At 35.8% G+C, this 24,941-nt stretch overlaps 8 protein-coding genes across 8 annotated transcripts; 5 read left to right on the top strand and 3 right to left on the bottom strand.

Moving 5' to 3' along the window:
* The first annotated feature begins 12 nt into the window (after positions 1-12).
* On the top strand, positions 13-7,478 carry LOC108870878 (CLAVATA3/ESR (CLE)-related protein 1-like). The gene has a single exon (XM_033283433.1). It carries the CDS (start codon positions 3,022-3,024, stop codon positions 3,259-3,261), a length of 240 nt encoding a protein of 79 aa, XP_033139324.1. The 5' UTR covers positions 13-3,021; the 3' UTR covers positions 3,262-7,478.
* Positions 6,678-7,304, bottom strand: LOC103853390 (putative RING-H2 finger protein ATL61). Its single transcript, XM_009130308.2, has one exon. The coding sequence runs from the start codon at positions 7,302-7,304 to the stop codon at positions 6,678-6,680; it is 627 nt and encodes a 208-aa protein (XP_009128556.1).
* Positions 7,479-8,273: 795 nt separating the features above from the next.
* On the top strand, positions 8,274-10,002 carry LOC103852827 (transcription factor GTE3, chloroplastic). Its single transcript, XM_033283389.1, has 4 exons — positions 8,274-9,344; positions 9,432-9,477; positions 9,567-9,644; positions 9,717-10,002. Exons 1-4 carry the CDS (start codon positions 8,325-8,327, stop codon positions 9,749-9,751), a joined length of 1,179 nt encoding a protein of 392 aa, XP_033139280.1. The 5' UTR covers positions 8,274-8,324; the 3' UTR covers positions 9,752-10,002.
* An 85-nt stretch (positions 10,003-10,087) lies between these two features.
* LOC103852825 (protein trichome birefringence-like 31) lies at positions 10,088-16,403 on the top strand. The gene is made up of 5 exons (XM_009129724.3): positions 10,088-10,513; positions 10,590-10,761; positions 10,834-11,033; positions 11,113-11,259; positions 15,881-16,403. The coding sequence occupies exons 1-5, from the start codon at positions 10,149-10,151 to the stop codon at positions 16,236-16,238; spliced, it is 1,242 nt and encodes a 413-aa protein (XP_009127972.1). The 5' UTR covers positions 10,088-10,148; the 3' UTR covers positions 16,239-16,403.
* LOC103852826 lies at positions 16,304-18,030 on the bottom strand. The gene is made up of 5 exons (XM_009129725.3): positions 17,919-18,030; positions 17,519-17,615; positions 16,959-17,427; positions 16,734-16,882; positions 16,304-16,613 (listed from the first exon to the last, which is right to left on the bottom strand). Exons 2-5 carry the CDS (start codon positions 17,594-17,596, stop codon positions 16,434-16,436), a joined length of 876 nt encoding a protein of 291 aa, XP_009127973.1. The 5' UTR covers positions 17,597-17,615; positions 17,919-18,030; the 3' UTR covers positions 16,304-16,433.
* Positions 18,031-18,658: 628 nt separating this feature from the next.
* Positions 18,659-22,494, top strand: LOC103852824. Its single transcript, XM_009129722.3, has 2 exons — positions 18,659-18,997; positions 19,118-22,494. Exons 1-2 carry the CDS (start codon positions 18,939-18,941, stop codon positions 19,389-19,391), a joined length of 333 nt encoding a protein of 110 aa, XP_009127970.1. The 5' UTR covers positions 18,659-18,938; the 3' UTR covers positions 19,392-22,494.
* LOC117131947 lies at positions 21,004-22,494 on the top strand. The gene is made up of 2 exons (XM_033285190.1): positions 21,004-21,009; positions 21,700-22,494. Exons 1-2 carry the CDS (start codon positions 21,004-21,006, stop codon positions 22,015-22,017), a joined length of 324 nt encoding a protein of 107 aa, XP_033141081.1. The 3' UTR covers positions 22,018-22,494.
* Positions 22,374-24,773, bottom strand: LOC103852823. The gene is made up of 8 exons (XM_009129720.3): positions 24,548-24,773; positions 24,167-24,362; positions 23,772-23,834; positions 23,497-23,636; positions 23,362-23,399; positions 23,229-23,274; positions 22,784-22,948; positions 22,374-22,680 (listed from the first exon to the last, which is right to left on the bottom strand). Exons 1-8 carry the CDS (start codon positions 24,666-24,668, stop codon positions 22,529-22,531), a joined length of 921 nt encoding a protein of 306 aa, XP_009127968.1. The 5' UTR covers positions 24,669-24,773; the 3' UTR covers positions 22,374-22,528.
* Between the last annotated feature and the right edge of the window lie 168 nt (positions 24,774-24,941).

Below are 24,941 nucleotides of genomic sequence, written 5' to 3'. Positions count from 1 at the left end.
AGGTTAAAAGTGTTAGTAAAAAAACTTCAAGGTTTAAAGTGTTAGTAAGTGACACTTTCAAGGTTTTTATGCGATTTTCCCTTAGAATATATGTAGTTTTATAATTTATGTTAATGTCGTCCATGTATCACTATCAGAATTCGAACTTATAGTGCAGGTTGCTGACAAGTTAAACTAACAGCACTTTTCTTTTAAAAATGTTTTGACTTTACAAAATTTACACATCCACTGCATTTTGCAACAATACTTTACAAAAAGTGGTGATGAGTGATGACTCATGAAATTTTGACTTGTGAGTGACTCTATACACATCTAACCGCCATTACAAATTTATTTAATTTATCTTCCAGTCAGCCATCGTGATCCATTTTTGGGTTGTTAGTTAACTCAACATATAAATTGATATAAAAACATACACGCTAGACAGAAAAGAATGTAAATATGATAATTTATTTAAATTTGGAGTTTAATGGAATTAAAAAGTTGGAAAGAATAACTTGATAGAGTGCGTTATGTAAGAAAGTGCCGACCAGATGAGCAGGACCACGGTGAGAAGTAGGTAGTTAAACCTTAACAACCTTAATCATCTGACAGGGCCAACTATACTTTGAATAATTAACCCCATTAAAATTCATTTTTACAAAATTTATTTTAATATAGCTGGGCGTCTGTATTGCACACACCCATATTCTTATATTCATATGTATATTTATGTTAAATTTATTCATTGATAAAAAAAATAAGAAATGAAAATTTTGAATAGCTAGACGTTTAACTAAGAAACTTATATTGTATTGTATATGTGTGTTTGTTATGAGTTTATGGTATATGTCATATGTAAGCGGTTTATAAGTATTTTGGTAAATAGAATAAGACGTATATAGGAGAAAATAAAATACTTTGGAGTAATTTGTTAAAATGAGTTAGGAGGAGAATTTTTGTTTTAAAAAATTATGTACATATATTGTGGTGTTTATTACGGTATTGATGATCCAAGCGGTAAAGTATTTCAAAAATTTATTATATTATATTATAATTTAAGGTTTAAATGTGATCATCATGATGGTGCTATCAATGTGTTATCTTCCGCATAATGCATTGTTACTAAAGATGATTTTTTTTTGGTTAAAATGTTCCACAAACATAAAAATGATTTTAAGTTCCCCATGAGTCATTCCCCAGGATTACATCGATGATACACACGTGAAATACATATAGATAGCTATTTTGTAACCTGATAAACTCCATATTTTGATTACTGGATCATCAAAACAACATATAGAGTACAAGAGAATCTTGAGTATCTAAACTAGTATCTATACAAATCTATTCTCAAATATACAATCTCAGAATCTCGTATATTCAATCTAACATGTTTGTTTTGTAAACCATTTGTAATCTAAAAAATTAGGTAATCGTGTCAATACTGCTCTCTTAATTAGTAGTTGAATTGAAGGTAGTGTTCAATTCACTTTTTCTTTCGGCTTAGAAATGGTGCTTCACTTAATCTATAAACTAAAGTGCCAGCTTGTATCCACAAAAAAACCAAAATCGTTTCCGCTAATAATCTAACATATAGTGGCTAACTTCGTTCGTCTTACACTCACCTTGACTCTAAAGAAAAACTGAGAAAGAAGCTTTAGTGATTTGGACCTCACTCATAAATATTCTGTTAAGTTCTTTGATACCCTTAAGAAGCTATATATAATCGTTTCATGCATGCACATATATTATAGAGAGATTAATCATAGTTGATTTTGCTTTTGAAAAATAACACTATTTTCTTTGTTGTTTTATAGCATCTGTTATTTTCAGCCGATAGAATCAAAGTTTAATCAAAACACATTACTCAGATCACTTTACTTCGGGCTGACGTTAGATAACTCATATGGTCAGCTAATCAAAAGGCCAACCCAAAAAAGGCGGCAAAAGTTAGCCACATGGCTTTTCTTGACTCTTTGCTACGACAATTTAAAAATTAACCCCATTCACATTTGTCCCCCACATTTTCTGTTTTTCTTTTTTAATATCATCAACTGGTTTAGATAATTTTGACAACTCAGGTCATCATTCAAATGAGCTCGTTTAGAAAGTTTAAAAATGTCATCGAAGCATTTTTCACCTTTTTGTTAATCTCTTACTTCTTTTTTGAAGCAGTGGAAAATTCTGAAGAGAGCCCGTACATTACCTTAGAACGAAGTTCAAATTATGTTAAATTAATTTTTTTGGGGGAGTAGACCTTTTCCTAACAAAAAAATGAACTAGCGATCTCTAATACTAGATGGTCTAGAGTTTTTGTCACTAAACCAACCCCTTGTTGGTCTTAAACTTTAACTGTTACTCATCATATACATATACATAATCTTACAGTTTAATTATAAAACCATTCGCATTAGTAGAAAACGTTTTCACATCCTCTATTTATTTTACTCATCATACGCAGACGTAACAAACTAACAGTAACCTGGTTTATATATACATAAAACTATTTCGACCGGGAGCTTGCGGTAAGGAAAAGGGTTTCACCACATTTCATGTTCGATCTACCTGCCATGAGAAACTAAGTCATATTTTTCTGGTCATCCTACCCAGATATAAGTCGCTATATTTTATCGCATTTGAATACCCAAGAGATTGTCTATGCAGGGCTGCACCTCTCATCCGGAGATTAAGTATGTGTGTTTAATAGATCCGGGTTTAACCTTACATAGAACTATAAAGTAGGTGTGGATATATATAAGCTTACTTTAATATATTTTATCATTATATGTTGACAAAAAAGAATATATGTATTGTAAGTGCATGTGCGCTCGAACGATCACTTTGCAGAAGTTGGATTATAAATTGGCTTTTACGACCGTCTTATCTATATTATAAAAAGTTTATCATTCCATTGAGATTCATGATCCTAACGCCATTCTCTATATAAATGTCTCAGGCATATGATGAAAAACGTACCTCATTTATACATAAAACATATAAACACCTTACATACTGAATCATTTTATTAGCACATAACACATGGCTAGCTTTAAGTTTTTGATGTGTTTGTTCTTGATCTGCGTTTCTTCATTGTCGTGGTCATCAGCATCTCGGCCGTTGCAGCAACGGTTTGCAAACGAAGATGGAAGTAGACGACGAGGGCGTATGATGAGAGAAGCAGAAAAAGTGTTGAAAGCTAATATGGAAAAGCTAATGGAGAGAGGTTTTAATGAGTCAATGAGACTTAGCCCTGGAGGTCCCGATCCTCGTCATCACTGAGTTCGAGCTCTCGTAGAATTAAAGATGCAGGGATGTGTATTTCTTTTTCTCGATCGAGAACCGGTTTAGAAGAAAACATATTGATCCATTTTGAATGTAGCCTTGTTTGTTCATTCGGTTTAACCAAAATAAATATTGACGTATCTGTTCGTCATACATTTTTTATGAATGGTGCATGCTTTACGTACCCTATACATTCTATTATATAGTATATATATATAGTATATACTAGCCTTGGACCTCTTGGTCTAGTCCAGACTAGAGAGGACGTTTGCATATAAAGTATATATATATATATATATAACAAAAAGGATAAAGAAATAGTATAAAAGTGAGACTGCACTAGTTTAGTTTATCCTGTCTTTAATTGTCTGATGGCTCGTGTAGATATATGATTTAAAATTGTGTTTGAAGAGTATATATGATTTATGACTATTTCGCCTAATATTCCACTAATAAAACATATATATAAGAGAGATAAGATAGTGACTGAAGTAGAAAAACATAGGGAAAACAAGGATTGGTTTTAATGAAATTAGACCTTTTTAAAGTTAGAAGTCAACGCCTCTAATTTGAAGCTAGCATAACCGGCTCTGACAACTACTATTAAATTGATAAACCGATATATAAACCAATACTTCTGATTAGGGGTGGGCATGTCGATTTAGTTTTGGATTCGGTTTAGATTCGGTTTAGTTTGGTTAATTTGGGTTCTATAAAACTTAACCCAATCAAAACCGAACTAGCTTCGGTTTGGGTTCGGTTTGGGTTTAGTTTGGTTCGATTTAGTTCGGTTTGGTTTAGATTTAGTTTGGTTCACTTTATTATATTTTGCTTCGGTGTAGTTCGGGTTGGTTATAAAATATGTTGGTATTAGTTTGATTAGAAAATAATCAATTTATAAAAAGTTGGGATGAAATATAAACTTGTCAGCTAAAAAATCCATACTAAAACAATGTATCCAAAAACTAATAGTATTACTAAAACAATTTAATATTATAACTTTCAGACAATGGAAACTAGAGAATCTATGATGAATGAGACGAGACGGCAACAAGACTTTCTTATAGTTTTTAGGTTTTGTTTTTAGTACAACTAGGAGTTTTGTCCGCACAAACGGGCATAGTTATTTAATAAATATTTATTAATAAATATTTATTAGTTTAAAGATAAAAAAAAAATTAAACATTAAACTTATACTATTTTATGAATCTTACAATTTCTTAATTTCTTAATTTTTATTGATTTAAAACATTATTTTTGGATAACAACACTAATATTTTGTAAATATGTTGTTATCTTGAACAAATTTTTATTATATTAATTTATAAACAATGATATAATTAAATAAACAAATATATAATTATTAATATAAAGTGATGTTATTAAACCAATTCTAGGAATTAGCATAACCAACAAAATCTCAAAATAAATCAAAAGCACAAGAATGTTAAACCAAACTCAACTTTGCATATTATATTAGTCAAAGTAAATAAGAATACTGATATATGTATAATTATATTGTGAAACACTTCCTATAATAATTGAATAAACACTTAAGCAGACCAACTTTGTTGACAAACAAAACATTAATATGTAATGTATATTTGAGGAAATTTTAATTTAAACAAAGTTATAATTCTTTAAAAATCTTGAAAAATTAAAAGTAAATAAAGTAAATTTTAAATTTTCATAAATATAAGGTACTTATTGTAAAAAAAATATTTTGAAAGTTATTCTTACAACTGGTTATAACAATAAATACTTAGTAAAAATAAAAACAAAGAAATATTAAATTTTCAACTTAAATAACAAATACAAGTTATTCTTGCAACTGAATGATAAGAATAAAAATGAAAATATCACGAAAATCACGTTAAAAACAGAACTAGAGAAAATATCATACAATCACTTTTATGTATTATGTATTAGGATTAGAATTAGAGAATAAATTTAATAGTATTATTTGCATCATATTTGAGAATTTCAAAAATATAGATGTTAAGAAAAAAAAAACAGAACTTTAACTAAATAATTTCAAAATATATTAATATACACATATATCTATTATTTATTAATAAATAAAAAGTGTATAAAAAAGAAGATAAAAACATACTGGGTTATCGGTTTGGTTCGGTTTAAAGCCAAATCAAACCAAACCATTCAGGTTAGTAAAACATGAACCAATTGGTTTACGTAAAGAACACGGTTTGGTTTGGTTTAGTTTAACTTCGGTTGGGTCGGTTCGATTCTGTTCCAATCGGTTTGGTTTGGTTTTTTTGCCCACCCTACTTCTGATTTCGTTACTAGATCCACTAAAACTTGCAAGTATGTGTATTGTGTACATGAAAGAGTATGAATCTGTTTTTTTTTTTGGTAACACAACTTCATTATTAAGCTTAATCGATTACAATGATATAGAACAACATCAGACATACCCATTGTGCAAGCCTCATGGCTACAACAACACAACATCTGAAGCAATAGAAGGATAGGTACACAAATAAAGTGTTAAAATGAATTTTGAAGGAGACACTTGCGGATGAAATCACAGAATATTCGAAACACACTTCAAGATCTTCCAACTTGCAGATTGTCACCTTAACATGTAACTTTGACAAACACTTTAAACTCTTGGTTCTCACAAAAATGAGCTCTGTTGCATCTAGAGCATAGCAGTGTTAAATTTCAACGGAATCGTATCCGGACAAAATGTGCCTCTCATGGAGTAGGCAAACAATAGACAAATTCTATCCTTAATGGAGGAGTGTGGAAGTGTTCTCTCCTGAACCCAACAAGGTGGATTTTGATATGTCTTCACCACTACACTGGCGAACAAAGGGCGAAGCTTGACGAGATTGACTGTAAGGTAAAAGCAGAGGTCCTCCAAAGTCTTCCAATCCCAACATTACCGATGTTGGAGCCACAAAGATGTGACGAAACAAAAGCTAAACCGGTTGACATCAGAATCTGTACTACTTGAAGTGTTGTCTCAAGTGAGGGAGCACAAGCCTGGAGTATGAGAGATCTGTGTGATCTTTTGAAGTTTATACAGGAATCTTATCAATATAAACTAAAATTCTAGTAAGAATAGACAAACCATTTTGTCGGCAGTACCTGGTTTATTTGAAGGCGCTAGTAACTGAATATTGTGCCTTAGTTTGTACTATTAACTCTCGAGTGTGTTGAGATTAAACAAATGACTAGTAATGTATAGGTCCCAGTTATAGGAAAACCAATGTTGATCAAAACAAGAACACTTTGGTTCTTAAAGACAAGTTTACTGCAATTTTCTCTTCCCCTTTCATTTAACTCCAACTCATGCTTAAATACAAAATTATTTATCAAAAAGCAAAGACAAAAAAAAAAAGAAAAAGACTTTCTACATTGTAGGTGAAGAAAAACTCATAATGGGGTCAGGGATGTGATGGGCCCAAATCTCCGACTTGGAAGGTTGTCGGGATGTCTACAACAACCGCCGTCACATCTGCTGAATGCTCATCAGAACAAGTTAGATTGCCGGAACTTGGTTCGTTAGTTTGGAACAGGCGAACTCTCGTTCTGCAGATAGGGCAAGTGGCGTGCGACTCAAGCCAAGCGTCGATGCAATGTGCGTGAAACCAGTGTTTACAGCTCGGCAAGAGCTTGGCTTTGTCTCCTTCGGCGAGCTCAGAGAGACAAACGACACACTCGACGCCGTCCTCAAACTCAAAGTTCCGAGGGTTAAAATCAACGGCGGGGATTGATCGGATGAGGATGGAGGGGTTAACACTGGCCAACTCCGTGATGTTGATAACATGATGGTCATCGCTTGTACCCAAACCATGATCATTGTTGGCATCATCATCATCATCATCAAAGTAAAGTTTATAAGCGCCGGCACACAGTAGTACAAGGAAGCCAAGCGAATCCAGAACGATAGTAGCAACCAAAACAACTCTTTGGGCATTCTTGTCACCACGAGGAAAAACCCAATACAGGCAATACTGGAAGCCAATAATAAATATAGAGATAGCATAAATGTATATTACAATGTGCTTCATCTTCGAATATATGTGTTTTTTTTCAGAATAGCTGAAAGGTGGAAGGAAGGATACTAAAACTTGAGTGAGAGAAGTCGTAATGATTTTGATTGGTTTTCATGAACATGTATTTATAGGTTAAGTGATCTTACCATTTTTCTTTAAAAGGAAAAACTTACTAAACTTGAAGAAATCTTTTTTTTTTTTTTTTTTTTTTTTTGGCAACGACTAAACTTGAAGAAATCAAAAAGGTAAAAGTAAGTAATTTCCTTTTTTTTTAACTAAACTATAGCCATAAAGACGGATTTGTGTTTGGCGGACCTCAAGAAAACGTGACTTTAATTTCCTAATGTCTAAATTTTGAACAATACTTCATCTGTTCCCGAAATTAAGATTTTCTACAGCATGCACACTTATTAAGAATTTAAAAAATATTCTTTAATTTATTTTTTATTTTATTATACACTTTCCAATAACTTTCCACCAATGAAATTTAATCAATTCAAATATTTTTAATTAATGTTCCTTAAAAGTATAAAAAAATACCTTAACAATATAGAAAATCTATTTTTATGGAACAAAAAAAAAAATTTTAAAAATTTTACTTTCGAAAACGGAGAGAGTATTATTATATAGGCACTGGGCAGTGCGTTATAAACGCTTTATACTAGTATCAGATATTTCTCGGAATTTTAATTCGATTTTCAATCGAGTTTTCACATGGGTTAGCAAGATTTAAATGCCTTTGTACAATAAATTTCGACTAAACCGGGGACATACATATCGAATTTCGACTCGGTTAGTTCCGGTTAAGCATTTATCAGACACGTAAGCGTCATTACCCCCGTCAAACTTTACATATGTATCACTCCCCTAGTTACTCGGGCTCTTGACGCGCGTGGGGACTAAAGCGCGTGCATCTTCTCCATCCTCGCCTCCTAGGGTTTCGTTGTTGGCAATCACGATCCCTAAAACCCCCTTTCTAATTACCTCTCACCAATCTTCAATTACTCATTTCAAATCTCCAATATCGTCGAGGGAATGGCGTCTGGTGCTCTAGTTTCGAAGGCGAAGCATAAACGGAGCGAAATTAGCAACAAAAGATTGAAACCCACGACGGCGGTGAGGCCGGTGTCTCCGTCGCATTCGGAGATGAGGAAGATAACTCTCAACTCAATCTCAAAGCTTCAAGTCAGAGACTTGAAGCGGAAACTAACAGCTGAGCTCGAAAAAGTCAGAAGCTTGATCAACCGCCTCGAACCTGTCCCCAACAAGGGAGGACAAGGTAAAGCTCAGATCTTGAAGAGCTGTAATAGCTTGCTTACCAAGTTAATGAAGCATAAGTTTGGGTGGATTTTCAACACCCCGGTTGATGCGGTTAAGTCCGGTTTACATGATTATCACACTATAGTTAAGAAGCCTATGGATTTAGGGACTGTCAAGACTAGGTTGAGTAAGAGTTGGTATGAGTCTCCCTTGGAGTTTGCTGACGATGTGAGACTTACTTTCAACAATGCGTTGCTGTATAACCCCGTGGGGCATGATGTGCATCGTATGGCTCAGTTTTTGTTGAACATGTTTGAGGACAAGTGGGCCCCGCTTGAAACACAGTGTGCCTCTCTTTACAACACTCATCATTATGTGGAGCCATTACCGTTACAAGCTCCTCCTCCTGTAGTGGTTGAAAATAGGACTTTGGAGAGAGCTGAATCTATGACAAACCCAGTGGAGCCTTTAGCTCTAACCGTTTCCCCTGAGAAGTGTGAAGAAGAGGAGGCGTCTGGGAATAGAGACTTGACGTTTGAGGAGAAGCGGAGGCTTAGTGAAGACCTTCAGGATTTGCCTTTCGACAAGCTAGAGGAAGTTGTTGAGATTATAAAGAAGACTAAGCCGGAGCTCGCTCAACAAGACGACGAGATTGAGTTAGATATTGATAGTCTCGACCTCCAAACGCTTTGGGAGCTTTACAGATTCGTGATAGGATATAAAGAGAGCTTGAGCAATAAAAAGGAAGAACAGAGATTGGGATCAGAAAGAGATGTTGAGTCTGTCCAAGAACCGGTGAGAGCAAATAACTAATTGCCTTTTATCGTATTAAACTGGTATCTAGACTCTAATGGTATCCTGTTTCTTCTTTGGTGTTCACAGAACACTCTAGTAACTGGACCTGAATCGACAAAAGTTACAGAACTAGGTGAGATTTTTAGTTTATAAGTACTATATTAGTCTTTTTAGCCTCACTGCAATAAACTCTTTACTTTTATTTTGTTTTTGACATTTTAGGCCATGTGGCATCTCCAGCTCAGCAAGTAAATGCTGGTGTATCAAGTAGTTCTAGTAGTGGATCAGGCTCTTCTAGTGGTAATGTTGAAACTTGTTTGTCCTTCTTCTCCCTTTTCACCAGTTTACTTACATTCCTCTTTCCCTATGCAGATTCTGACAGTGATAGCTCAGGGCATGGATCTTGATACTGTTAACTAACCAAGACTCTGAAAGTATTTAGCATAGGTGGGAGCCATGTTGTTGTCAGTTACACACCCTTTTAGGAGCAAAGCTAGGTTACCTTTTTGTTCCAACGTTTTCTACATCAGATTGTTTCTGTATTAGAGTTCTTGTTAACTGTACATAAAAGTGAACAACACTTGTCATCAATCGAACAGGCTTGTTATGTCCTTCTTAATTGTTTTTATTGTCTTTAAAATCATATCACTATTTTAAACCGAGAGACCAAAAGAAAAAAAGACAAGCTACCTAATGCAGAAAGTTCACCAACTGGTTGTTACATGGATGATGCTTGTATGTGAAGTTATTCACTTCTTTGAAATCATGCACTCAACAGCAAGTTCATTTTGAGTCTGTTTCCAAATGTCGAAACAAACATCTGCGGATTCGCGGATGATTCAATCCATCTTCCAGCTTGTGCTTGTTAGTCTTCTAGTCATAGGATCTGCGAGATGGATCCTTGATGAACTCAAGAGCAACAAGAGCCGGATATTTCAACTCTATGGCTTCAGACAGAAACAGGCAGTGTTCGTCACCAAAGAGGATCAGATCGATGATAGCTGCAACGTCTTTGAAGGGAAATGGGTTTGGGACAATGTCTCCTACCCACTTTACACGGAGAAGAGCTGTCCATATCTGGTGAAACAAACAACATGTCAACGAAACGGACGGCCTGATTCTTCTTACCAGAACTGGAGATGGCAACCGAGTTCATGTGACTTGCCCAGGTATGAAAGAAAAGAAGCATGTGTTGATTCATGGTCTCAGATCCAAGTGACTTAAGTAATCTTTGTGATGTTTCAGGTTTGATGCTTTGAAACTGTTGGACGTGTTGAGAGACAAAAGACTGATGTTCATAGGAGACTCCGTGCAGAGAAGCACGTTCGAGTCAATGATCTGTATGGTACAATCAGTAATACCTGACAATAAGAAGTCTTTTCACAGGAGAGCTCCTATGAAGATCTTCAAAGCTGAGGTACATGAAAGAAAAACATACTCCTAGTCAACAGAGGCAAATATGGTTTTCTTATATTAAATGTATGATCAGGAATACAATGTGTCTATCGAGTATTACTGGGCACCTTTCATCGTGGAATCGATTTCAGATCATGCAACTAATCATACAGTACACAAAAGGTTGGTTAACCTTGACGCCATTGAAAAACATAGCAAGAGCTGGGAAGGTGTCGATGTTCTAGTCTTTGAGAGTTATGTATGGTGGATGCATCAACCTAAGATCAATGCAACGTAAGCTCATTAGGCAAAATCGAAGTTTCTTGCATTGGAGCGTCTAGAAGGGGAATTTATAGCTGTAATGTATATGCAGGTATGGAGGGACCAGTAAAGTCCAAGAGTATAATGTGACGACTGCTTATAGACTAGCTTTAGAAACATGGGCTAAATGGTTAGAGGCGAAGATCAATCCAGTGAAGCAAAGGGTTTTCTTCACGAGCATGTCTCCGACTCATCTATGGTATGTTCTAGGCCTCCGGTTTTGTGTTTTTTTCGGTTAATACAGGTCGGGTATTTTTGGTTTCGGTTAGTTCGGTCCGACAATGATCCCCCAAAAGTAAACCAGAAAAAAATTAGGGAAATTTGGAAAAAGGGAACAACTAAACTAAGCTATTGTCCCCTTAGTACAAAATCAAACTTTGTCACTTTTGGACTTTCACTACCTTTAAGAGTTATAAAAATTTATATCAATTAATTTACAATGCAAAAAAATTAAGAAAAATTTAAAACATGAAGTAGTTAAACATGTGCATATATGAAAAATATTTTTGGATTAAAAAAAAATTGGAATGGTAAATTGAAAAATAGGCTAAAGGTGTTAGTATATAAGATCTACCATCTACGGAGATTCAGAATATGCATTCTAACTGAAACACAATGATCTACATACAGAAGAATGCGCATTAGACCGGAAACATTAAGATCTAAAATGGCAGAATACAAAATCAACATTTTCTTCTATGTTCTGCCTTTCTGGTAGATCATAAGTAATAGTAAATGTTCTTATATCTTCTATGGAAGAATATACATTCTACTCAATTCTCATATATCTATAATATATGTATTCTATATCTACCACGTTTTCTTTATTCTACCGTACGTAGAATGTAATTTCTACTAGATTTTTTAAAAAATCCGAAAATCTAGGAAAAACGGTTAGAAAATATTTCCTAAATCTTTTTTATTTTCTTTTTTAAATCTTCTTCCCTAAATTTTTGTTTCTTCGTTGCCAACCACAATTTGGACCAAAAATCGTGAGGATTCTTCTCTTTTTCATAGTTTCTTTAAACTTTTGTCAATCTAACTTGACAAAATGCACATCTATGCCTATTCTGGTGTTTGGAGATCGTCCAAAACAAAAGGGTGGAAGTTTCTTGTTGATCAAGAAACAGGAGGTAGACTACTTACTTTGGACACAAGCAAAACCTTTGACAACCTAAGAGTTATGGTTTGTGAGGACTTTGGAACCGATCTAAACTTGGTCAATATCGACCTGAGTTACTTACCTTCCGATTTGGTTATTGGCCTCGATTCACCACCTGTTTTCATCACCAATGATCGACAACTCAAAAATTTTCTTACATATGTGAAGACCAAAGCTTCAACGCGGTTATGTGTGTGTATTCGATCTAAGGTCGGATTTAACTTGAATGAAGAGCCTGCTGAGTTGCCTAACAGAGAGGAAGTGGGTATGTCGGGTGAAGTTTCAGATGATATTGATGGTGAAGCCGAGCTTGAAGAAAAAGATGCGAAGATAGATGAAAGTGATGACGAAAACAAGTGTGAGAAAGATATGACCAACGGAAAGTCTGTCCGTTTTTCTCTGGTTGATGTTGTGAAGAAGGGTCAACATTTTACTAGCAAAGCAGCTTTGCAGGCAACAATGGAAATATGCGCAATGAAACATAATTTCGACTACAAGGTTGCCAAAACGGATAGAAGAGTTTGGTACGTTTGCTGCGCGTATGATGATTGCCGCTGGCGTGTTCGCGCAGAGGGATTAACAGGTTTTTCATATTTTATCATCAAAAAGTATGTGCCTAATCATTCATGTGCTCCATCATCAAGGAACCACTCTGTTCGGACCGTTTCATCAAAAACAGTTGGTAGTCTCATTAAGCATAAGTACGAAACTGTCAAGGAAGGGCCGAAACCTAATGATATTATCCAGTTTATGCGTGATGATCATGGAGTTGAGATATCCTACTCTTTAGCTTGGGAGGCACGTGAGTATGCAGTAAGTGTTGTGAGAGGCATTCCATAGAAGGGTTATGAAAAAGTTCCCAAATACTTGCACATGATGAAGGAAGCTAATCCAGGATCACACACATTTTATGAAACTGATAGCGATGGGAGATTCAAATTCCTCTTCATCGCATATGGTCAGTCTATTCGCGGTTTTTATGCTGCCATTCGGAAAGTTATTGTTGTGGATGGGACTTTCTTGAAGAGCAAATACAAAGGAGTATTAATGGTTGCTACTGCTTTGGATGGAAACTCGAACCTATATCCTATTGCATTTGGAGTTGTCGACTCAGAGAATGACCGCTCGTGGGAATGGTTTATGAGACAACTTAAGGTTGTCATTGGTGATGATCAGAATTTAGCTTTTGTGTCTGACCGGAATAATTCACTTGCTAAAGCTCTTGCAAAAGTGTATCCGCATGCTCATCATGGAATTTGCATTCACCACTTGCTGAACAATGTTGTTACATATTTCAAGGGTAAAGGTGCCGCTGGTTTGGTGGCAAAGGCTTCTAAAGCTTACCGAGTTGCTGATTTTAAGAAGCAATTCACTGCTATTTTCTCAATTAGTCCTGCAATTGGAAACTATCTGATACAAGCTGATGTGAGAAAGTGGGCTCGTTGTCAATTTCCGGGTTACAGGTACGATGTTAGGACCAATAACCCTGCTGAATCAATAAATTCTGCTTTGCGTTCGCCAAGAGAGTTTCCAGTTATACCCTTGTTGGACAGCATAAGGGAAATGATGACTCGATGGTTTTTCAAACGTAGAGCTTTAAGTTCAAAGCATAAACAGCCACTGACCATTGCTGTAGAGAAGAAGATTGATCGAAGGATTGAGAAGGGTAAGAAGTTTCAGGTTTTTCCAGTTAGCGATGCCAGGTTTTTGGTTCGAGGTGACACTTTTGAATGTATGGTCGACTTGGTCAGACGCACATGTTCATGTGGGAAATTCGATCTGATGAAAATTCCATGCAGACACGCCATAAAAGCAGCTTTCAGCGTAGGCATACAAGCACACACACTCACTGATCGACATGTACACCAGGATCATTTAGCTTACGCTTTCCCCTTCTTGCAACAACAGCCGGTTCGTCAACATGAGTATCTGTGACATCTTCGACTTCAACATTCTCTCCATCAGTCTCTGAATCAGAAAGCTCTAAAGTTGGAGGCAAAGCTTCGACTTCCCATACGAAATCTGTCCTTGCTTTGAGTATTGATGCAAGCAGCTCGTCATACGCGTGAAGACCCCACGGATACATCCTCATCTTCTCAAAATCCATCACCAAACGGATGTATTCATGTGGGATCAACACTCTTGAATCCTTAGCTATGAGGAATCCATGTATGACGCACAGATACACTAGCCTAACCCTGTCCACATACGTCCACTTGTTGCATTCGTTAAGAAGCTTCGTCTTTATCATCGATAAGTTGACCTTTCTATTTTTCCTCAGCACATTGCTCCAGAACCCCTTATCATCCTTCCAATCATTGAAGTTTATGTCAGGTTCATCTTTGAACTTCAATCCTGTCACAGCATGAAATTCTTGCGCAGAGAACCTAAGAGGCCTCTTAGCAAATAGAAACCACAGCTCGTGAAGCTTCGAAACTTTGAGCTGCTTGCATATGAAGCTATGAATGATCTTCCCTGAGTAGATGAGCTTGTTCTCTATGATTGCCAGAAGCGGACCGAAGACAGGATCTTTCAAAACTTCCTCATACTCAGTGTTGAGAACACCCTTCACTTCCTCCAGAATTGTACGTCTACACGTATTGTTGATCTTGTCAATTTGCGTCTCAATTCCTTCTTCAAGTATGCGTTGTGGAAACTCGTACGCCATTCCTATAAAACATAATAGCAATAACTTCAACTCGTTAGTAATGCCTTAAGAAAATCAAACTAAAACTCAATCTCGCAATATGAACATCAACAAAATCAATAAAAAAAAATCCAAAAGGAGATCGCAAAACCCGCAAAACCTTACCTTCAATTTTAGGGAAAGAGAAACCAAGATGAAATTCGAACAACGTCAATCTCTTCGTCCGTAGAAGAGCTTAAATCTAGTACATGCAAATAAAGAAATTAAGATCAACACAAAAAAAAAACATAAAGGGGCTTTCGAAACCCTAAGACGGCCGGAGAAGATGGCTTTGATAACGAAACTTAATCGCCGCCTCTTTGTTAGAGAGAAAGGAAAATAGGAGTCGACGACATGTTATGATTTTTTACTCTGTATTTTTTTTTTACTTTTTATTTACTTCCTCAGTAAATTACATAACTTTTTTAATATATGTATTTCGAAATTAATAGAAAGGACAAAACGGGATTAGCATTATTGTTTATACTATAGGGACAAAGATTTGTGTTCTAATTCTAAAGGGACAAAGTAGTAGTTGTTTTGTTCTCTTTTCCCAAATTTCTGAAAAAATTATTAGGTTCGGTTAGTGTCGGTTTTTATTTTTATTTTCTGAAATAAACGAATAACTGGATTTCAGTTAGATTTTGGTATAAGTTTTTTTAAAACTGTGATCTTCGGTTAAATTCGGTTATTTCGTCAAAACTCATTTCAGATCATTTCAGATAATTTAGCTTTTTGTTTTTAAACTAAACTAACCAAAAACCAAACCAAAATATTTTCAAAAACTTTCCGAACTAAACCGAACTGAACCGAAAACCAAAAATTTTGGTTCGGTTTAAATCCGCGAGGCTAGTATGTTCCTTCAGAACAGAAAACATAGAAGGTTCCAAAAGCTATACAGATACGTTTTAGAGCAAACGTGTTTTAATTTCCAAAGACTTGGAGAGTGATTTGGGTGTGTGATCTTGGCAGGAGCTGGGAGTGGAATCCAGGGAGCGATGGAACCTGTTATAATGAGTTATATCCAATAGACAAACCATCCTATTGGGGCACAGGATCGAACCAAGACATCATGAAGATAGTTGGTGATGTTCTAAGCAGAGTTGGAGACAAAGTAACGCTCCTGAACATCACACAACTGTCAGAATATAGGAAAGACGGACACACGACTGTGTATGGAGAACGGAGAGGGAAGCTCTTGACAAAGGAGCAGAGAGCTGATCCTAAAAACTATGGAGACTGCATCCACTGGTGTTTGCCTGGAGTTCCTGATACATGGAACGAGATTCTCTATGCATATTTGCTACGCAGTCATCGAAATAACTTCTGATCCCTTCTCAGGGATGTGCAGAGCTTAAGAACATGGAGTCTTTTTTACCATCAATGGTTTTTAGATAGGATAAGCTTTTGGTTATTCATTGTCAAAAAAAAGTTTGCATCTCAGAGCCGATTAGCTCGTTTATGTTTTTAATAAAGCAATAGGAGTCTCACTATACAAAGGTACTAAATGATGTAAGCATGACTCTCACAATAGCTCCCATTGGGAATCGGCTGATTCATGTACCTGCGAGCTTTTGGAGTCTATGGCTTCAGAGTCATCACTGACCAGATCAGAACCCATATCTGCATCTCCGAACCAAATTGCAAGCTGCTCATACTCCTTCTCTCTTATTCTTTTTGTAGTTAAAGCATCCAAGATCTTTCTCTGATGTTGATTAAAAGAGGTGAAAATTAGGCAATGAGAGATGAGTTTAAAGTCTAAAAATCAGTCAGAATGGGGTTTATCACAACAGAGATATTATCTAAAGAGAAAAGAAAAGGGAACCTTTACTGATCTGAGCTTCTTGGTCCTAAAATGGAGAGCATAGAGTTCATTGTCGTCAACACACCCAGGGTCTTCTTCTTGAAATGTTATCCCGGACAATGCTTTGGTATCCAATGGAGCATCAGGCTTGCCATCATTAATCACATCATCTATATAGAAATAAAATAAAAAGATATTTAAGGGTCCAAAACTTGCAGCAAAACAAAAAATGAGTGAAGCACCAACCCTCATTAGAGGATCTCATGTTTGCTTCAGCAGGTGCATCTGGAAACTTTGTGTCGGTTGGATTTAGATTTGAACCATCTATCGAGATCTCAAGCGTAGCTGTGGAAACAAAATCTCTGAATGACTCAACCCTAACTTCTTCTCCAGAAGAAGATCTCTGAGGAGTTGAAGCGTTAGTGATCTGAGGAGCTAATGTCAGATTACCAACACAGTACTCTTGAATCAATGAAATTCTAGAGAGTGTTTCTCCATCAGAAGAAGACGAGGAGGAGGAGACTGATAAATCCTCCTTCATGATATCCTCTTCAACTTGTTCCTCAACCCCAAAATTTCCTAAAACGTCAAAGTTCTGATGTGATGGTGGGTCAGAAGGACTTCTTTCACAGCTCGGTGAAGTAAGCCTATCATCTGGTTCACCTCTTACAGATTCCCATCCTGAAGGATCACTTGAATTCAAACACAGAGTGCTCTGTCCAAAACATAAGAAACAATCACCCAGTTTCAGTCTATCTACTCTCTAACATCATTTCAATCAACAATGTAATCCCGGAGAAGAGTACCTGTGAAGTGAAAGTGTCCACCTCCACAAGTATCGTTTCAAGCTTGTTGTAGATTTTACCAAACCATGTTGGACCCATTGTTTTACACTACAAAAAACTATGCAGCAAACAGCAACAAAAAGGTACAAACTTTGGTTAGGTAAAGTCATCATCTCAATAAGGAAAGACGATCAAACAAAAACAAAAGGAGAAGTCCCAATTTAGAAACAACCCTGAAGATGAGTACTTTAGCTATTTACTCGGAGAAGAAGAGTAATTAAGTAAACACTATAGAGAAAAACTATCTAGAGTTTGTGACCAAAGCAGCACGAGGATCTCTGATACAGAGAAACTCATACACGCATCGAGATAGGAGACTTTAAGATAAACCCTAAACTTGAAAGTAAACGGAAGGATTTACCTGAGGAAGAGACTACAACATAACTTATGATCATACGAGACAAAACCTCAACCCGAACAGAATCATCATTATCATCACACAACAATATATAAAAGCTTTATTGTATTATATTCTAAGATTTTTTTAAGGGTGGGTTTAAGATTTTTTTTTCATTTTTATATTTATTGTTTTAACCAAGTGGGATTATCTATTCGGTCATACATGGGCTTCGTATCAAAAAGTCGATACTTGTGGTCCTAACTCTTCTGTTGAGTTTTTAATGGACTCTAGATTAAAAAGCCCATCATGACTTAAAAAAGTGCCCACAACATCGATACGTCAGTAGGCATGCGCGTTCCGTTAGTTCAGATTTTCCAGATCGGTCAGTTTGAAATTCGGTTATTGAACCAAGAAAAAAATAGTTTGGGTTCGGGCTAGTTATGTTTCAAAAAGTTTTTAAATTCAGTTAAAACTTTGGTTTTAAAATTATTAGTTAAAAAAATTGGTTAGTTTGATTCGGAGTTTTGGTTAAAATCAATATAGTTTGGTTAATATTCTTTTTAGAAAACCGAATTAACTAAAAACCGAACTGACGACTAAAAATTTTTAATGATCAAATCGAACTTAGCCGAAAACCAACATTTGTTTTGGTAGGTCTATTTCGGTTAATAACCGCATGGGTCTATTTAGAGGAAGGTTCCAAAATTAGAAGACATGGATAAGGCCACGTAAGTCTAGTTATGTGTATCAGTGTATGCTTAGAGGAAGGAATCCAAAATTAGGAGACGTGGATAAGGCCACGTGGAGGAGATGACCAAAGAGAGGCATGGTTCTGGCCATAATCTACATTGGGAGATGTGATTATGGATTCTATCTCACTCTAATATTATTTTTTATTATATGCTTGTTAAATTCCATTCACATTTAATGATGATGTGTGTATATATAAATGCAACTCTCACAATATACAAACACACACACATCGTATTGTACATTTATAATTATATTACACATTTATTGTAAGAGATCAAAGTGATTGACATGGCGACTTCCACCTTCTCGTCTCGTGGTGCCCAAACGATGAACACCATGTTCGTCAAGTAAGTCTTACTCTTACCTACTTGCATGCCATATATATTGATAATGCATGATCGTGAAAGTTACGATTACTTTCTATTATGTAACTTATATGTTACACATGCAATTATACATATTTATAGACCATTGCTTAGGAAATCTATTCACAAGAAGAGCGCGTCACACGACATAGTGAGGGAGACGGTGAAGATTGATGGTGCCAGCGTCCAAGAGGCTGAGATGAAGACGATGAGAGGTTTCTCCGTCGCCAGAGAGATTTCGTCGTCGTCAGAAAGTAGTTGGGTCCCACATGAAGTCACGGGAATCTACTATCCAAAGGGACAAGAGAAGGTGATGCAAGATGTGCCTCCTCCGGCTCGTAGCCACGCGGAGGAACTCGTTAACTGGTTCTCTTGAGTCTTGATCCAACACTCTCCTATCATCTCGATCTCATCGTGATTGCAATATTGTTCTCTTTGTCTATGTCTAATTATTGTTGTACAAGGAGGAAAATCTTACTTTTCTGTACCGTATGTGTGTGTGTAATTATAAGTGGATACGAATGTAATCATGTATGGTCATATAATCAATGATAATGAATAATGATAATGGTAAAAATTAAATGAGTTAATTAAGTACCAATGCATGCAGTAAATAACTGCTGCTTTATGCATGCTTTCATTAATTTGTTTGCTGATCACCCTTCTAGGGACTAAGTAACGCTTTGTTTAGTGTCAAGCCTTATCCGAACAAAATTAATTTTCTGGTTACAATTGGAACTACAAGTAGTTAACAAAGAGACTAAGATTGAAGTTGAACGTGTGACCAAAACTAGTCATTGTCTTAGAGAACACATGATTAATTAGCTACTACTATCAGACAAGAAACAAGAATGTTATTTCTTTCTTTCAAAAAGACATGACTTCAGAAAATAATAGAAAAGGACATGACTTTAGACAAGACCACTGCATGACTAATGCAGTTGGCTTTGAGCAAATGGCTCTTCTTCTTTAACATCCTAACTTGGGTTGAAATGAAAGTCAAAAAAGCCTGATTCTTTTTCCAAGGTAACTTTAACTGTGTTGAGATTTGGATAGTTTAAAGGCCCTTGCAAGCATATCTTTATGTTGAATATGACTTGCATGGATTGAACTTTCAAATTCACATCACCTCTTATTAACAATCAAAAGTTATGTGTAATTAATAAAAAACATATTAAAACTAAAAGAAAAAAGCAAAATAACTGGAAAAAGAATGACATCGACGTTATGTTAACGCTGGCAACAAAATCTTAAACTCTTACTATCGGCATTAACGTCGGCGTGGTTCCTTTTTCAGCTATTTTGCCTTTTTATAATTTAATATTTTTATTAATTTTACATGGCATTTTGATTAGTGATAAAATGTGAGGTGAATTTGAAAATTCAACACATGGAATGAACACAAATATTTTTCATTAGAGAAGCCCTAGCATCTCATGATTATCAAGGGAGGAAAGTCTCATGACGAACAAACAATATTAAGCATAAAGAAACAGTGTATAACCAGTGTCGGAGCCACCTTGGAGATACGGCGATCAATTGAACCCATATGATATAAAATTAAAGCTTCATTGACAAAAACAGAAAAAAGAGGCATGTATTGCATGTTTTTGCGGTGGTAAACAGGTTAGAATTTCTCTTTTGACCCCGTGTCTTGAGTTCAAAACTCAGAAATGACTTTTTAGCTATGATAAATTAATTATGACCCCTATAATATGAATGAATGTCCAGCTCTGTCACTGTGAATAACAAACTCTCGTTTATAAATGAAGCAACGTCGTTTCTTTATTTGGCAAAGACTCCTTGTGCATCCTAGTCTTTGCTATCTATTTCCTCCATTTTGCTTTATTTGACAAAGACTCTCTTTGACTCAAAGTCTTTGCTATCTATTTCCCATCATCTAGTCAACCCACCACTTTGACTTCACTTGTGTTGCAGTCTTTCTGGCCTTCTTCTTCCTTTTCCGGGTTTGACCTATCTTTACTAAGATGGAGGTATTCAATTTAAAAATTCAACTAAAATTGAAAGAATTGAAGTACCCATTAATTTCTTTGTTATTCAATTATGTATTTCATCAATTCTTTTAAATTTTTGTGTCACTGGATTATGTATTTAAAATCATTAATTCCACTATAATACTTTAAATTTTTTTTAAAAAATTAGTGTTATTCAGTTCAATAATTTTCTAATTCTGTTAAATATTTATGTTATTCAGTATTAGTAGATTTCATGATAACTGTATTTGAAAACAATTTTTTAAAAAAATTATTATAAAATGTAACCTTAGCTAGGAATTGAAGGGAATTATTTATTTAATTTATTTATCAGATATGTACATCAAAATAATTAATACTACAATAAATTTGAAAATGTAATGTTCGTTATCAATTTAAAATATATATTATCGTTTTGACGAAACCACAAATAAATACCATTTGTTGTAATTCATATTACAATGAAAAAAAAAATTCTTATATTCCGATATAGTCTTATCTCCACATATTTATATTTTCATATATAAATAATTGACTATTTATTATTTTTGTTAGTAGAGTTTTTATTCCACTTTTTAAAGTGACTTTCTATATGTATATGATATAGAAATGATTATGTTTTTATCAGTAAAATTTGTGTTCTTTCTTTGTGCATTTTATATAAAGATTCAAAAAGTTTATGAAATTTAGAGTACTTGGTTACTATCATCTGTCACACTCGCTGGGATCTGGAACGGACACGATGGAGCTAAGCTTCTGCAGCAAAACTCCGATCTCCAGGTGCGTTCACTGATCGACCTCCGCAACGGTGTGGGAGAAGACGATGACGGTGTTGCTCTCTGCAACCTCTCTAGCACTGAGATCTTCTCCAGCTGTTTGGAGTTCAACTTTCTGTCAGATGCCGCTATCACGAAGTCGGACTGGGGCTGCAGGAACCTCAGCCTTAATCAAGTCCGTCAAGCTTCTGTGGAGGCAGCCGCTTGCTTCCAGCTGGCGCTTCAGATCTGAGAGGTATGAGACCTTCTTTGCAGGTGTTTACGTATCTGTATTATTTCGATCGCCTATAACTATGATTTTGATTTCGTATGTGTTTTCCGTATGATGTTTAGGGATGTGTATTTTGATCGCCTGCTATAACTATGATCTCGTATGTGTTTTTGTAATGTTTCGTTCAATATTATAATATGCTTCTATGATTTACAACTTAATAGAACCATATAACAGCTTCAACAGTTATTCAGAATCAAGTTAAAAAAGTTTTTTATATTTTTTCTGCTAAAAAAAATCAAGTTAAAAGGTGTTCTTAACGTTCCCAGACTAGATTGCATGAACTTTGATGATGACTTGTAATGCAAGGAAAGACGAGTGTTCTCATGATCAATGATCAAGTCCTATAAGCTATGTTGTAACTCCTCTGCTTTTATACCGCAAAGATAAAGCTTCTTATACAAGTTAACATGAAACAGTTTTGCCATCTAAAATTCAAAAAAAAAAAAAATAGCCTCCGTAAAATTCAATTTTACTGTTTCACCATAAGAATGTCTGAGCATAATCTTTGAGGAACTTGCTGCACTTCTTTACCTTCTTGCCATGCCTGCCCTACGCATACACCTGGACCTATATGCCGTATGTATATGACAACACTGTCGTTGAACGGATACGGATGCTTGGCTGCAACATTAAGTCAACCAAAGCATAAATATATGAACCTATGAGTTGAGATACAATGTGTGTGCAAGAAAAAAAAAAGCTAATCTAAGCAATGAATCTTTACCTGGTCGAGGGAACCCTTGTGGGTAATCTTCAATGGCAAGAAGCCCATCACCAAATCTGCAGGCAATGTCGCAGGGTTCTTCTGTGGCCATAACTTCCATAGCTTCTGTGACCTCAAAGTAAAGCGGGCTGAAAGCATTCGCAAGGGTTGAGACTATCGGTCCACCTGCATAATGTTATTTCTAGAGATATTACTTAAAACATATATATATAGCAATGGTGACTTGCAATTAAAACAGTCATAAAGATACAAACAAATTTGTAAATCTCAGAAAAATCTAAACAACATCAGTTCCAAAGATAAGCTCCTCCATGGTCTGCCCATCGTTAATTAGATTTTCACATCAAGTGAACTATATACCTGTGTTGGCAATAAACTCCTAGCAACTGAAAATGGGAACATGTATATTTTGAGAAAATCATTAATTGGATAAGGAGTCACTCACCACAAACACGCCCATAGATTTGGCCGTTGTTGGAGGAAAACACAGCCTACCAAGTAAAACATATAAACTATGTCAAGAGAGATAGATGCTGCTGAATGAAATAGGCATGGAAGTGATATCAGTCCTCACTTACCATCTTGAAGGATCTTATCCATGATATGATTAGTGGACCTAAGCAATAAGAGAAGAATATCTTAGGAGCTGTCAAAAACATACAAAACCATTTTTTATTTGTGGAGAACCAGACCTAAAAATGGATTATTATTACCGTTACTTGTTCGGCAGTTAAAGTATTCAAGTGAAATTTCCGCATCTCCTCCAGTAGAGAACAACTTTGATGCAGTCATTTTAGCTAATTTTGAATCTTCATAACGAGCGCCTGCTATTTCCCACGCTCTTGATATAAGCCTGCATACACATAGCTCTCATGAAAGAAATGCATTTAAGTATTCATTCATTCCATGCAATCTTTTCAAAGAGACGTATGACAACCACATGACTCAAAAAAGCTATATATAGAGATCAGATTCCAGCAAGAATAACCTTGGCTCTATAAATTGCAGCAAGCGGTGGCGCCTCTCTTCAGGGATGTCTTCAATCTTTTTCCTGTGCATCAGTATCAGCTCTATCAAATAGTTATCTTATTGTTTCACAAGATGCCAAATGAGATCTAACACTTGCTTAGAGGTAACATAACTTTAGCTGATAAAGTCATTTAGTCCTCTTGCTTTGAGATATACAACATCATATATCCTTATTCATTAGCTATCCAGATATTAACTAAAACAATCCATGGCAGCCATCAGTAAACTGAAGCTGCAGCATACATCTAATCAAATCCCATTCTATGTAATATAACTATCAGTTTTGTTGTGTAGTGGCTACTTTAGGTATGCAAAGCCTTCAGCTTAGACTAAATCAACCACAAGCAGACTAACCAGAGATAAGCGGCTGGGTTATATGAAGTAGGGTCCAATGGAATCAACTCCTTGGGTGGATCAAGAAACGTTACAACATCAGATTCATCAACGTAAACCTTTTTCCCAGTAGGAAGAGTTTCATAAGGTTTCTCATCCCATGGAGACTCATATCCTCTCCCTCCCTGAACCGCCACAACCACACCCCGAGACAACCCTGGCAAAAAATCCAAATCCTTTTTATCAGACACATCTCTCTTCTAGAAACCCAACAAGACGAAACCCAAAACGAAACTGTAAATATTTGCAAGAAAAAAACTGAACTTTATCTTCTACAATCAACTACTAAACTGACACAAAAGTTCAAAACATTATAAATGAAAAGTGAAGAGCTTAGCTCACTCTTCGAGAGAGGAAACCCGAGCTGATGTGGCTTTTCATTCCGGCGAATTAAGCCGTGAACCGCCGGAGGAGTTACCGGAGTTCGCACAAGCCAACACTCCCGAACCGCCCCTATCTTCATCTCCGACAAGACTCGAAAAATTCCCGACTGTTATATTAAATAACGGGTCGATTTCGAAAAATACGGCTTCAAGTAACGGGCCTTAGTTAGGCCCATATTAGAATTATGGGTCGAGTTGCCTTGCTTTTAGTTAGCAGTAACATACAATAACATCCCTAAGCCTAGCCGTTATTATCTACTGCGGTTGTGTTCATGATAAGTTCTCTTTCTAACCGTTGATCTCTTCTTCATCTAACATCGATGTCTTCCTTTTATATCGTAGATACACCGATG

Source organism: Brassica rapa, chromosome A02, assembly GCF_000309985.2.
Source record: "Brassica rapa cultivar Chiifu-401-42 chromosome A02, CAAS_Brap_v3.01, whole genome shotgun sequence".
In the NCBI taxonomy this organism is placed as follows: domain Eukaryota; kingdom Viridiplantae; phylum Streptophyta; class Magnoliopsida; order Brassicales; family Brassicaceae; genus Brassica; species Brassica rapa.
Note: the sequence above shows the minus strand (reverse complement) of the source record. Positions and strands in the feature narration are given on the sequence as shown.

What these genes read in the sequence shown, in the direction of transcription:
- LOC108870878 (XM_033283433.1), top strand. Translation starts at nt 3,022, where the DNA reads ATGGCTAGCTTTAAGTTTTTGATGTGTTTGTTCTTGATCTGCGTTTCT.
- LOC103853390 (XM_009130308.2), bottom strand. Translation starts at nt 7,304, where the DNA reads ATGAAGCACATTGTAATATACATTTATGCTATCTCTATATTTATTATT.
- LOC103852827 (XM_033283389.1), top strand. Translation starts at nt 8,325, where the DNA reads ATGGCGTCTGGTGCTCTAGTTTCGAAGGCGAAGCATAAACGGAGCGAA. An exon ending in TTGAGTCTGTCCAAGAACCG is followed by an intron (nt 9,345 to 9,431) that starts GTGAGAGCAAAT and finishes TGGTGTTCACAG; the next exon opens with AACACTCTAGTAACTGGACC. An exon ending in TGGATCAGGCTCTTCTAGTG is followed by an intron (nt 9,645 to 9,716) that starts GTAATGTTGAAA and finishes TTCCCTATGCAG; the next exon opens with ATTCTGACAGTGATAGCTCA.
- LOC103852825 (XM_009129724.3), top strand. Translation starts at nt 10,149, where the DNA reads ATGTCGAAACAAACATCTGCGGATTCGCGGATGATTCAATCCATCTTC. An exon ending in TGAAGATCTTCAAAGCTGAG is followed by an intron (nt 10,762 to 10,833) that starts GTACATGAAAGA and finishes ATGTATGATCAG; the next exon opens with GAATACAATGTGTCTATCGA. An exon ending in ATGTCTCCGACTCATCTATG is followed by an intron (nt 11,260 to 15,880) that starts GTATGTTCTAGG and finishes TGATCTTGGCAG; the next exon opens with GAGCTGGGAGTGGAATCCAG.
- LOC103852826 (XM_009129725.3), bottom strand. Translation starts at nt 17,596, where the DNA reads ATGGGTCCAACATGGTTTGGTAAAATCTACAACAAGCTTGAAACGATA. An exon ending in CATGAGATCCTCTAATGAGG is followed by an intron (nt 16,883 to 16,958) that starts GTTGGTGCTTCA and finishes ATTTCTATATAG; the next exon opens with ATGATGTGATTAATGATGGC. An exon ending in AGAAGCTCAGATCAGTAAAG is followed by an intron (nt 16,614 to 16,733) that starts GTTCCCTTTTCT and finishes AATCAACATCAG; the next exon opens with AGAAAGATCTTGGATGCTTT.
- LOC103852824 (XM_009129722.3), top strand. Translation starts at nt 18,939, where the DNA reads ATGGCGACTTCCACCTTCTCGTCTCGTGGTGCCCAAACGATGAACACC. An exon ending in ATGAACACCATGTTCGTCAA is followed by an intron (nt 18,998 to 19,117) that starts GTAAGTCTTACT and finishes ACATATTTATAG; the next exon opens with ACCATTGCTTAGGAAATCTA.
- LOC103852823 (XM_009129720.3), bottom strand. Translation starts at nt 24,668, where the DNA reads ATGAAGATAGGGGCGGTTCGGGAGTGTTGGCTTGTGCGAACTCCGGTA. An exon ending in AACCCAGCCGCTTATCTCTG is followed by an intron (nt 23,835 to 24,166) that starts GTTAGTCTGCTT and finishes ACTGATGCACAG; the next exon opens with GAAAAAGATTGAAGACATCC. An exon ending in TAACTGCCGAACAAGTAACG is followed by an intron (nt 23,400 to 23,496) that starts GTAATAATAATC and finishes CTTATTGCTTAG; the next exon opens with GTCCACTAATCATATCATGG.